This window comes from Olea europaea, chromosome 18 (assembly GCF_002742605.1).
Source record: "Olea europaea var. sylvestris chromosome 18, O_europaea_v1, whole genome shotgun sequence".
Taxonomy (NCBI): domain Eukaryota; kingdom Viridiplantae; phylum Streptophyta; class Magnoliopsida; order Lamiales; family Oleaceae; genus Olea; species Olea europaea.
Window position 1 is genome coordinate 27556473 of NC_036254.1, and position 12589 is coordinate 27569061.

The 12589-nt window shown below is 38.7% G+C and overlaps 1 protein-coding gene across 2 annotated transcripts; it reads right to left on the bottom strand.

The window, feature by feature from the left end:
- Window positions 1-843: 843 nt before the first annotated feature.
- Window positions 844-6335, bottom strand: LOC111368045 (poly(A) polymerase I-like). 2 transcript variants are annotated; one of them, XM_022989209.1, is made up of 14 exons: window positions 6119-6335; window positions 5986-6043; window positions 5749-5886; window positions 5035-5132; window positions 4467-4550; window positions 3800-3933; window positions 3452-3524; window positions 3313-3358; window positions 3010-3119; window positions 2796-2903; window positions 2614-2673; window positions 2356-2417; window positions 1962-2274; window positions 844-1522 (listed from the first exon to the last, which is right to left on the bottom strand). In XM_022989209.1, the coding sequence occupies exons 1-14, from the start codon at window positions 6197-6199 to the stop codon at window positions 1325-1327; spliced, it is 1563 nt and encodes a 520-aa protein (XP_022844977.1). In that variant the 5' UTR covers window positions 6200-6335; the 3' UTR covers window positions 844-1324. The 2 variants fall into 2 exon arrangements, with proteins under 2 accessions (XP_022844977.1, XP_022844976.1); XM_022989208.1 differs by having other exon boundaries at window positions 5986-6052.
- Between the last annotated feature and the right edge of the window lie 6254 nt (window positions 6336-12589).

The following is a 12589-nucleotide window of genomic DNA, read 5'->3' on the forward strand; positions in this document are numbered from 1 at the left end:
TAGACAAGCACGTGACTTGATAATTTGCAATTTTCCATAATTCACATTTTAATTATTTTTAAAATTTCATCATGCACTAAAAGGAGCAAATTTCATCCAATGGATCATTTTCCCTCGTTTGCGCCACATTATTTTCGAAAAAAATATATTTTTAAATAGTATATTAATAGAAAATGTATGGTTAAAAAATAAAAAAAAATTAAATTTACATGTAATATCATTTTATTAAAGAATGTATAATTAAAATGATATCAAATATACATTTTTTTCAAATAATATGAATCAAACAGAGCCTAAATTACAGTTTGTCTCGATTGGACAGAACTTCAATTTAGCCTCCATTTGGTTCGACTAGAAATTAAAATTAAAATTTAGATTAAATTTAACAATTAATTTTAATCACATATTTCATAAAATTTCCAAGTTTTTAACTCTACATTTTTATTAAAATCTTCTAAAAATTCGATTTTAATCTAGACAAATTGAAACGTAGTTTCAAATGATGTCATCATGTTACTTCCATCATATATAGCGTCCAAATTGACTAAAGTGCATCTTTTACATCCAACGAGTAACTAATATTCCAAATAATCCTTATGCAACACCCTAAAATGAAAATAGTAAAATAAAAGCTATTAAAAATCTTCAAATTAAAAAATTAAGATACATACTTTTTTTATTTTATATATTATATTGACGTTGTATAATGGTAAACTAGCATCCACACTACGCTATCTTAGAAGATTTGTTGTCCTATGGCGACCAATTAAGAAATTTTCATCAATTTGATAAACGATACAATATTAGAAATAAAAAACCTAACTAATTTATCACGTACTTCTGTTAAGCACCCCGAAGGCTCGAAGCATTAAACTCAAAAAATGTTATTTGCCTTCTTTCCAAGAGAGGACAATATCATTCACGTGTAGTTTATCTATGAACTTACTAAACAATTACCAATCAACTACTTTCAAAATTCTTGTACAACACAAGAAAGTTCAATACAGTGAACAAAAATAAGAAAGGTTTCTTCCTTCCGTCTCAATTAAAAATTCAAATGGTTGGAATCAATATCAACTTGATGTGACTCGACTTCGATAACCAACAGATAGCTCCTCAATTACTAAACTTTTCTTCAAGAATCAGCTTCAGGTTGAAATCATAGTACAAAGGTCTGTAGTCGGCTCAACACCTCGATTCTGAACTTGAAACTGCCAACTCCCTCCTTGCAGAAGGTGCACAAGTTCTTTCATGGACGAAACAAAAGAATGAATAGATTTGCTTCCTTGTATCAACCCCATATTTTTGTCTTGTATGCAACTAATTATTTCAGGTCTAAAGGGTATATGGTATCGAAAACAACTCTTGCAAATACATGCCGAACTTCTTTCAAACTTCCCAAAGCTAACAACTCGTAATCAATCTTACTTCCCTGCTTTGATACAAATCCCTTTTCTTTTCCCCCTCGAACGCATTCAAAAATCTTGCACACCCTCAAATAAAGTGCTAATGGTATATACACCTAAGATGTCAAAGAAAAGGATGAGGCACTTCTCAATGGTCAATGATAAAAGACCACTGAAATGTTTAAAGAAAAAAAAGGAAGAAAAAGAAAAGCATCAAATGGATGCGACACCAAAGGCCGGCATTTTGACATCCCTTTGCCCCCCCCCCCCCCCCCTCTCCCCCTCTTTTGCGTGCTAAATGTCGATCAAGAAAAATTTGTGGATACCATAAGAAGATTGTAAGAGCCCATTTCGCAAGGCAAAGCTGCTTCTTTTGGACTAGGGATAATTTTTCAAAAGTGTTTTGTCTGATAAAAAGAGTTTTAAGAGGAAGTTTGCCAAGGTAGCTTCCTCATGAAGCTCTTCTACAAAAAGCAAAAATTATTCCGAACATGCCCTAGGAAATTAAGAAAGGTTCAGATCTCAATAAGAGGAAAACGGAGAAGGAATGCTTACCAGATCGGAGCGTGGTGCTTTGGGATATTCAGCCATTGCCCGGGAGACAAAATACTCGTCTGTCATATTAATCAGTGCACCTTGAACTGAAGCTGCCAAATGCTTGACCTCATCCCATAGTGCATCTGAATCAAAAGATTGAGGTTCCGATATTTCATGAAAACTCGTGTCATGTCGTTTGGAGATTCGTCTTGCTATACTCAAAGCTTCTGACAAGTCTCCACCATTGTAAACAGCAAGGCTAAATGCAGCAACCACTAAAGGATCTCTTGGTTGATTCTCTAGTGCTTTGTGGAATGCGAAGATTGCAACCCTGGAAAGCACTAAGAAATTTCACACCCCTCTCAATTTACAGATGCAAATGCATAAATAAAGCCTCTGGCGAGAATCTTACCATAAGCTACTATGACAAGGCCTGTCTGGTGCCAGAAGTTTATCTAGGTTGGAGAACAAAGACTGCAAAATAAAGCAATTATATGTTTTCAGTCTGGAACTCACCCAACCTCCCACATCAAAACAAAATCACATGTGCACAGGAATATAATTTTATATTTATATAAATATCAAGGGTAAACACTTCATAAGAGCATTTGTTCCAATCGCATCATGTGGAATCATCTCAGAAGGCTGTATAAAACATTGAAACAATTACCAAAAGCATGTTATACCGCTTGTCACGCCTCCGAAAGCCATAGCGAACAAAATATGCTGCCTGCAAAAAATAGTTTAAAATGCTAGTTAAAATATATATAGCCCCTACTGCATGCAAGAAAAATTTTCTAATTGAAATTTCTTCACCAAGTTCATTAAAATCCACCCAACAATGAAATATACCTGAATTGGTAGAAGTATTTCCAAGAGACCAATTCTCCATAATAATCTCAATGAGGCTTCCGCAGAACCATATGCCATCATGTAATTCATTTCCATGAGAAGCCTCCCCTAATATATGGTTAACCATAGAAAAACAATTACCGCTATCAAAATATGGTGCAAACAAATTGGAAATGAACCCCAAAAAATAAAGAGAGAAAATCCTTCCAAATACCCGATCAAGCCGGAGAACTGAAGAGGATAACCTTTTCACTGCAATACCTGTCTCTTTTGCAAAGCGAAAATCCAAACGGGCAGCAATTCTAACTGCACGAAGAATACGAGCTGCAAAGATGTAGCACAAATGGTTTGGTCACCGCTAAAATGTAAGAGAATGAAGAAACCAATATCGGAGTGTGACTGTGCTTGCTCAAAACAAATGGATTTACATAAAACACGTCAAAGTGCTAGACTAACCAAAAGAATCATCGAAACTGAGATATGAGTAGAAATTAGACAAAATACAAACAGAACTCACCACAATCCTCTGTCAAAGAGATGCTGGCAGGTTTAATGGTTCGCAACTGCAACAGAAGTTAAGATGTAATGTAAGAACATTGTAGAAAAACCAACAGGTTCGAGGAAAATTAAAGATCCATTTAGAGATACATGCACACTTTAGCTTTCCTAAGATCATCAACTCCGCCCAGGTAGTCGTACACCAATTTCGCATATGGGTCAAACATCAATCTGGAAATGAAAAAATGATTAATTAATGACACATATAAAATGACCCAATAAATCAAATCTCAAACCCCACCTCAACCTCCACCCTGAAAAAGTTAAAAAGAGTAACAGAAACAAAGAAAAGAAATAACAATATTGATGATAATAACAACAGTAGTAGTAAAAATAGTAGTGTAGTGCTAATAAGAAGAAGAAAGGATAAAACAAGGATAATAGGAGAATGAAAGCATGAGCATCAAGCAATATTTAAAAAAATTAGCTAGGCTTGAATCCACTACCCATTGATTGTAAAGTCTCGCTCCATGCAATTTTTCCAACGAATGTAGTCCTTCTCATCGCATTCAACAGGCTTCTCAGGATCAAAACCGAAGTCACTTCCAAACTTTGTTACACGGGTGCTAATGCTTGATACCTGATTCATTTTAGACATTAGTTTGTGTATTATGAACAAAAGCACGAAAAAAATTTCCCTCATGGTTTATAAGGAGATACATCTCGCCTTTTGTAATCGAACATTGACGTCATTATGTTTTTATGAACTCAACAGTTCACCCCACCTTCACGCACATTAATATGACCTCAACAATGGTAAACTCAATGAGATGCAAAAAGCATATAATCAACTTTTAGACACCACTGAAAAAAATGGAGAAGAAAAACGAAAAAACAGAGAGAAAGACAGCAATAGAAGAGCAGCGCAACAGGTAGAAGGAAAGGGGTACAAAATGATAGTGTTATTTAATAAAGAGAAAAAAGGGAAAGAATTAGCCTGTGAACATTTTGAAAAGAAAGTAAGTGAGCTTCTATTCAATTACAATTCCAGCCTATTTAAAAATAAGACGAGGAATGACAATTAGAACATCGGCCAAGTAGGTTATGCAGCAAATAATAAGTAATTTTACATATAACCACTGAAATAATAATATTATATATAATTAAACAAACCTCCACAACTATATCATCAATGTGCACATGGCAGATGGGGAAACGTCTCCCAACTATTTCACATCGAGAGAATGTTCTCATCACCTGAAAATTATGACAAGCCATGCTGTGTCAAAAGAATTAATGTTTAAAAGTTAGATGGTAAATTCAAGGAATATAAAAGGACTGCAACTGGTAGTTATTTTTCTACATCGAAGCAAAAGCCTAATAATGTTAATGGTTTGTAAAGCCTTTCTAGTTTCTCCATACAAGTTTGAATCTCCACAGTGGCTTAGAAGTGCTATTGTTTCCTAACAAGTTGTACCAATCACCGAAACTTTGCAAGAGTTGAGTCATAGTTTGCACATCCCTCGCCTTGAGGAGAAAATCAAGAACAGCTAACTCATTTTGATAGAAAAAACAATATTTAGCAGCTTTAAAATTTGGGAAGTTAGTAAATCAATTTTCCGACTAGACATTAATTACTACTTATGGACACATATTATTAAATTATCTTTTAACATTGAAGTATTGCAGACAACAGATGATCCAAATCCAAAAATAACATGAAGAAATGCAAAAGACTAACCTCTTTCAATTCTGCTGAGGTTAAAATATCAAAATCCTTCGGCGTTCGTCTTAAGATGAGGTCCCTTACACATCCTCCAACAAGGTAAACTTCAAAGCCTACCAAAACACTGACATCGTTCATGGTGGATATTTTATGTTCAAATAAAGAAGCATTATGATTATTTTTCCATTTCAGAATTCTGCTTGTAAAGGTGAAATGGAGGGAAGCTATATAAGAATGATTAGATCAGCTAGTTTAGCATTCCAAATTAATATCATGGGACAATTGTACTGATTCACAATTCAAATGAGTTTAGAAATTTTTGGAACCTCCGAGCATACAAAAGTAGTCTGGCCAAATGAGCATAGGCCATTAGATGCTGCTAAGTTTATTATCGAATATCTAAATGTACCAAAATTTTACGCGAATCTTTTTCTATCACTTTCTACGCGTCACTCATTATTTCCCCATTAATAAGTCTCTGTCTCCACATACACACAATTTTTTCAAAAGATTTGGGCCTACACTTTACATATGAACTATGAACTCAAAAGCCAAGAACATCTAACAAAGGATTCAGATTTCCACAAAATCTCATCAACATAACTTTCATTAGTTAGCAATAAACATCACCACATTAATATTATTTATTAGTAACATATATAAACCGAAAATTATGAAAAATACAGAGTCAAAATATATAAATAAACACATAATGATCAAATTAAGCACCTTTTCTTTTCAGACCATTAAGAACCACTCTTGTGGACCTTGAAATTTTCGAATTACTAATTCCAAGATCATTAGAATTCACTTTCTTCCATTCCACAGTCCTTCTATGTCGAACAGCATCACTCACATTTTCAAAAACTACAAAAAAGTTCCAGAAGTATATTAATTTACAGTATACAGACAACTCGTAACTGACTCTCAAATCAAAAACCCAATTCATATACAAAAATCCCTTACCTTTTTCACTCTCTGTATCATCAAATGCTTCAATTGCTGCAGCACAGCCCAGTCTTACCTGCATAAACTAAAATTGCAAGTATGAATTTACAAAAACACATAAAATCATATAATTGTAAATATATGGATTCACCTTCAGAAAGTGCTGACGCAAAGGAGAGCAGAGATGGAAATGGGGAAGGCGAGAAAATCCGAGGCCTGTTGAAATGGCCATGGAATGTTCATGAAAAAAACAGAGTTGCGTTTATCAGCTGAAAATTATAGGGTTTATCAGCTATGGGGTTTTGATAGTGCAACAAAAATATCCTAATCAAAGTCGCGTTTAAATGTCGCAGGCAAACACGTTTTGGTGAAATTGGCTGGTAAGAGTGGGCCGTGTTGATAATAATTAACAGAAAACCCCAATTTTCTATGGATTTGAGCGGGCCTATTATTTCTTGAAAGGAAAACTTTCAAAAATAACCTAACAAAATGAACTATTACCCAAAATACTGGGTTGTGGCTGCAGTGGAGCCATGCAATGTCATTATGACCAACACTACAGTAATTGTCCCTTATTTGCAATGGCCTGACTTTACATTCTTCAAGTGTTAGTATATATAGAATTCGTCAAAAACCAGAAAACCAAATCTTGGTTGGAGTCTAAAATGGAAACTTTAGCTCAATCTATTGCTATTTTTAGCGTTCACTATATCTGTTATGGAGTTATTGGTGTGAATGATTATTTTTGAAAATATGTTGTTCAAAATCAATAAACACGTGTGTGGAATGGAATGAACAAAATTGGAACATAAAACTAAAACCGGAGGAGCAAGATAAATGCCATGTGACCACATAGCAATATGGCCATGCCCGAAACTAGAGAGGCCAATTTGAAGAACTCCATGCGACCGCATGGAGTTATACCATGCGGTCGCATAGTACAACGAATTAGTCGTTGGACAGTTTTTCGGTGGTTTTCGGTTGGCTTGTTGGCGGCTTTTCACTTCTTTTCTGACACCACTTCGTGAAGCTATGTTCCATAGCTATAAATTGGTGGCTTGTGATCATTAGAATAACAAGAAAAACACTTGAAAACATTGTAATCAGTATATTCATTCCACAAAGAAGAAATCAAAGTTTTCTTCATCCATATTTATATTCCCTTTGTGTTTTTCAAGTTTTGGAGAATTTGTACAAGTGCTTAAGTATTAATTCTCTACAAGGTTTGATTACTCCTACAAACCATTTGCCGTGAAATCCTTTAAGCACCAAGTTATATACGAGAGGGAGCAAATATCGTTTGAGGACAGTAATATAATATCGTGTTTGAGCCTTCATATTTATTTAAGTTTTTTCCATTATTTTAATCTTCTTGAATTTACATTTCTCGGTTTCTTCTCCAAATCCCAGTGTGATAATTTCCCAATAGTTATATCAAATACAACACTAGTAGAGAAGTTGTCGATGACAAATTAAATGTTCATTTAGTTTCCCATTCACATGATGATGAGGGCCTGGCTCAAGATAGTTAATCAGTACTATGTTGGAGCAAATAACAGTATTCAGGTTTTAATGATAACTTATTATACCCCTTTATTATGGAATTACTTTTTGTTTCCTAACTGGAAGTTTATATTTGCCGAAGTGGAGGATACTCTGTGGTTCATGTTTTATTTCGTTTTCATCAAATCAATACATTTACAAACGAAAGCACGGAAAAGTTTTGATTCATTGAGGTTGACTATAGTGACAGTTATAATGATTAGGCATATCTCCCGATTCGCTAAGATCAATTACAGAAGTGGAGGTCTTTCCATTGAAATTTGTTGGTAGATATTCCGATGGTCAATCCAACAACCCAGAAAAGTGTAAATGCTTCTGATGCTACCAAAAATCGTACCTGATGATTTTTCGAGCTTGATGATTCTGGTTGATCACGATCGTGGTCTCCCGGTACCTGAAACAAAGGCAACGAGGTGTGTTCTTGTCGCCCCTCCGATGCTTAAGTCAGAAAGGGAAATATATGCGTGAGGCTATGTGCTGAAGAACAATGAAAAACGTACCTGAATAATGGTTCAAGGTTCTGTATTTATAGTAGTAAATGACATTCTCCTAATTGGACTCAACAAGCTGGATGTCCTCATCTGTTGGAGTCCTGAATAGTTAAGGAGTTGGTTGAATTCCAGAATTATACGTGAGATAGGATTCTTGTGGGAGTTAAGATTCCTAATTGCGTAGGAATTCTAAAGGGTTAATAATCGTCAGTAGTGAGGGGAGGACGTGCTCGAGGACTATGCCCGAGGACAAATGTTTGCAATACGCGAAAGCAGCATGAGATGTGGTCGAGCATAATGTCTCGAGGATGGTCATGCTCGAGAACACCGCAGATGGATTTAAACCTTTATCAAAAATAGTCGTCGGGAATGTGATGATCGGGGATATCAGAAAATGTCCCCATCATAGGCCCCCGTGCATATATGCTCGAAGAATATGCTCGAGGATATGATGCAAAGAGACTAGAAATAAAAGCTCGAGTTTTTAGCTCGAGGATTTCTGAACACCTGTGATCGATCAAAAGGCTGACGTGTACTGACGTCAGCCCTAGAATAGGAAAAGGCAGTAAAAACTGGTAGGGTTGGATGTAGGACACGTGTCCAGATCTAACGGTCGGGGTAGTGACCTTTGGGCTTCCTGCCCCTGTTGCCTATAAATACCCTCCCCTCATTTCATTTTTCACTTTTTTACTCTCAGTAAACTTCTATCGCTAATCGTCGGGATCGGAACTTTGAGTTTTTAGGCGTCGACTTTAAGGTAAGACCTCGAGTTTTTAAGTTATTCTTTAGGCGTTTTTTACCTAGGTCAGGATGTCTAGTAGTAGCAGTAGCGACTCTTCGTCATCATTGTCCTCGAGGAGTACTCCCGAGGACATAGGATGCTCGATCATACCTATGGCTGTCCCAGTTAATGCCCAACCTCGGGCACAAAGTATCTCGACCCCTTTTAGGTACCCCGAGGTCCCCTGTAAATTTAAAGAACATCTAGCAATATCGACGGCTAGGGAGCATGGGCTCATGCCCAAATGCGACATTAGGACGCCAGGGGTAGAGGATAGGATGGCCTTAGCTCGGGATGGAGAGTTCGTGATTTTTAGGGACTTACTTAAGGGGGGATTTAGATGGCCTCTGCATCCCTTTTTTGTGGCCTTATTGGTCGAGCACAATATGAGCCCTGGACAGCTCGTGCCAAATGGGTGGAGGATGCTTACCTATTTCTTTATAGCCTGTAGATACCTAGGAATTAACCCATACGTCGATCTCTGTAGGATGGTGTTCGACCTGAAACAGCTTCCTCAATACACTTGTTTTGCTTACCTTTCGTCCCGAGGAGGGTTTAGATTACCGAGGATGCCCAGTTCCTTGAAAGGTTGGAAAGAAAAGTGGTTTTATGTCGCATCTCAGGATAGTGACCTTCCTTTTAGTCCTAGGTGGGTTTTGCCCGACACTCCCCGATTTTGTGAAGGTCAGGCCTATTTCGAGTCTTTAGAAAGGCATAGGGTAATGTTAGAGAACCTCGAGCCTCTTGTATATAATATAGATGACATCCTCGGGATGACGTTCTCGATCTCGCGGATGTGAAAGGCACTGAGGGTAGGACTTTTTTGCCTTCCTCTTTACTGATCTGTCCTTGAACTTATAATTGTGCTCGTTCTAATGACTTGCTCTTTTTTGCAGAGATGACTTTTGATCCTTCAGCCCTCAGACAGGCCGTGACCAAAAAGTCAAAGGCCCCTCAAGCTCGAGCTCTAGGGCAGAAGAGAGGGAAGAAGAGAGCTCGGGACCTAGGCCCCGAGATTATCAGAAGTGGGCCCGGGGAAACTTCTGCCCGGGGACATACCCCGACCACACAGGCCACTGAGACTCCTACTGGTCCACCTTGGTCACATCCTCGGCCAAGGAGTACTCCCGAGGTTGTTGACCTCGAGGATGAGGTTAGACCTATGCCCTCTTTCCAAAATCAGGAGCCTGACTGGTGTCCTCTAGTGTCAAGCATCGTGGACAAGTATAGGAAGGACCTCGGTTTTGATGAGGGCATGAAGGCTCTGGAATCTCTTACTCTGAAGGTAAGCTCGCCCAATTTACTTTGTCTAAATACAAGATTTAAAAAGGTTTAAACGCTGTGATTACTTAAGCTCGGGTTATATATGGTGTAGGCTCTGAGCATTGCCCAAGGCCTTTCTCTGAAGGGGAAAGATGAGGCCCAAAAGACCACCGAACTCGAGGACTCTTCTCGAGCACAGGAGAAGAGGATAGCCGACTTGGAAGCTGAGCGCTTTCTTCTTCAGAAGGAGCTCGAGGACTCGAAGAATGATGCCCAGAGAGCTCGAGAAGAGGCTGGAACTGCTAAGGGCGAGGCCGAAGGTTTAAAGCTCGAGATCGAGCATTTGAAGGTTGATTTTGAGACTCGCCTGGCTGAAGCTCGAGGGGTTGCGATCGAGGACTTTAAAATGTCCGAGGAGTTTAACGGCCTTAAGGGAGAGTACGCCATGGGCTCGTACTTCCATGCCTTCAAGGAAGCTCGGGCATTTTTGAGATCAAAGCCCGACGCTAACCCCGAGGATCTAAAGAACATCCCGAGATTGCTGATACCCTCGAGCTTTCAGAGTCCGAGGAAATCGTCGAGGACCAAGAGGTCGACGTTGACGGCGAGGACGCAGGGGAGCACAGCCTCGGGAGAAAGGGCCGAAGACTTAGATTAGTTTTTATTTTTTAGTATGATGATAGCCCTTTCTTTTTGTAATTTGAACATGTATTTTACTCGATCAAGTATTTTCCTTCTTGCTGTGTATCAATATCTCGATCACTCAAATAGCCCGACGTAAGATGGTTAATTAACTCGACGCCTAGAGTAGTTGAAACACCTCGAGGACCTAATTTGTGAAAATATTTCTGAATATTATAACGTACACAAAATTCATCTCGAGGACTCAAACTGTAAAACCATTTGGGAACATCAGTGTTGAACCCGAGCATTAAACAAGTTACCTCGAGGACTAAATAATAAAATTATCTTGGAACATCCAAGTGTGAACCCCGAGCACATAGACAAGTTACCTCGAGAACTAAACAATAAAATTATTTTGGAACATCCAAGTGTGAACCCCGAGCACGTAGACAAGTTACCCCCGACGACTAAAGAAGATTAATTATTTTTGAGGACTAATTAATCATCTCGACGATTGAGAATAGCTCAAATTTTAAACAAGTGATAATGCCGAGGACAGTGTAGGATGTAGTTTTCTACACACTTAACACTCGAGGATTAATTTCAAGGGATGGTAGTCCCCGAGGAGTACGAATAATTGTGACCGACCTCTGTACATGAGTTTATCCCGAGCTTTCATTTTCAGGCTTGGACAAAAATTCAAGGATATATGGTTGGGATGTATGTCCTCGGTATTTATACTTGTGCTGCACTATTTTGATGTGCTGATTATGAGCTCCAAGATTTTGGTGCTTGCTCGAGGCAAGGCTTTAGACGGCTTGCTCGAGGGCAAGGCTTACATTGGCTTGTCAAGGACAAGGCTTAAGGGGCCTTGCTCGAGGGCAAGGCTTACATTGACTTGTCAAATACAAGGCTTAAGGGGGCTTGCTCGACGCAAAGCAAACTATCAGGCTGTTATACCCGAGGTTTGGATTTATTAATTGTTTGGACTGGACTTGGATTTATATTGCATCCAAGCTGCCTAAGTACCCAAACGGGATCAAGCCGAACGTAGTTCATTACAAAAGAAAATGGAGAACATGCATGGACACGCAGACCCACTAAACTAGAAATAAAATGCAAGGACACGCAGGCCTGAAAAACCAAAAATAACATGTAGAAAAAGAAAACCTCCTAAACGGCATCGGGAATGTTACTTGTAATATATTTTTAGATTGTCGGCATTCCAGGGCCTCGGAAGAGGTCTACCCGAAGTGTCTCTTAGGCTGTATGCTCCTTTCCGAACCTGTCGTATGACCTCAAAGGGCCCTTCCCAGATGGGCCCGAGCTTCCCTAGGGGGTGGCCTGCTGCTTCGGCCCTCCTCAAGACCAAATCGCCAGCTCTGAACCTCCGAGCCTTGACTTTGCTATTAAAATGTTTTGCTGTCTTACTTTGGTAAGAGGCCACTTTTATAGCGGCTTGTTCCCGTACTTTTTCCAAGAGATCAAGATGTTCAGTTGTATGCTCTGAGATTTCTGGCACGAGCCTCCTACGGCTTGGCAATCTAATTTCCACTGGGACCATTGCTTCAATGCCATAGGCTAACATAAAAGGGGTTTCTCCTGTGGTTGTCCTATGAGTTGTTCTATACGTCCAAAGTATGGAAGGCAGCTCATCGGACCAAGAATCCCTAGCATCGTTTATTCTTGTTCGGAGGTCTTGCAATATGATTCGATTTGTTACCTCGGCCAGACCGTTGCTCTGAGGATGCGAAACTGATGTTAGACGGTGATCAATCCCAAGGTTTGAGCAAAAGTTTCTAAGCTGTTGGTTGTCAAATTGCCTGCCATTGTCGGTGATGAGGACCTTTGGTATCCCAAACCTGCAAATAATAGACCTCCAAGTGAAGGCTCTTAGCTT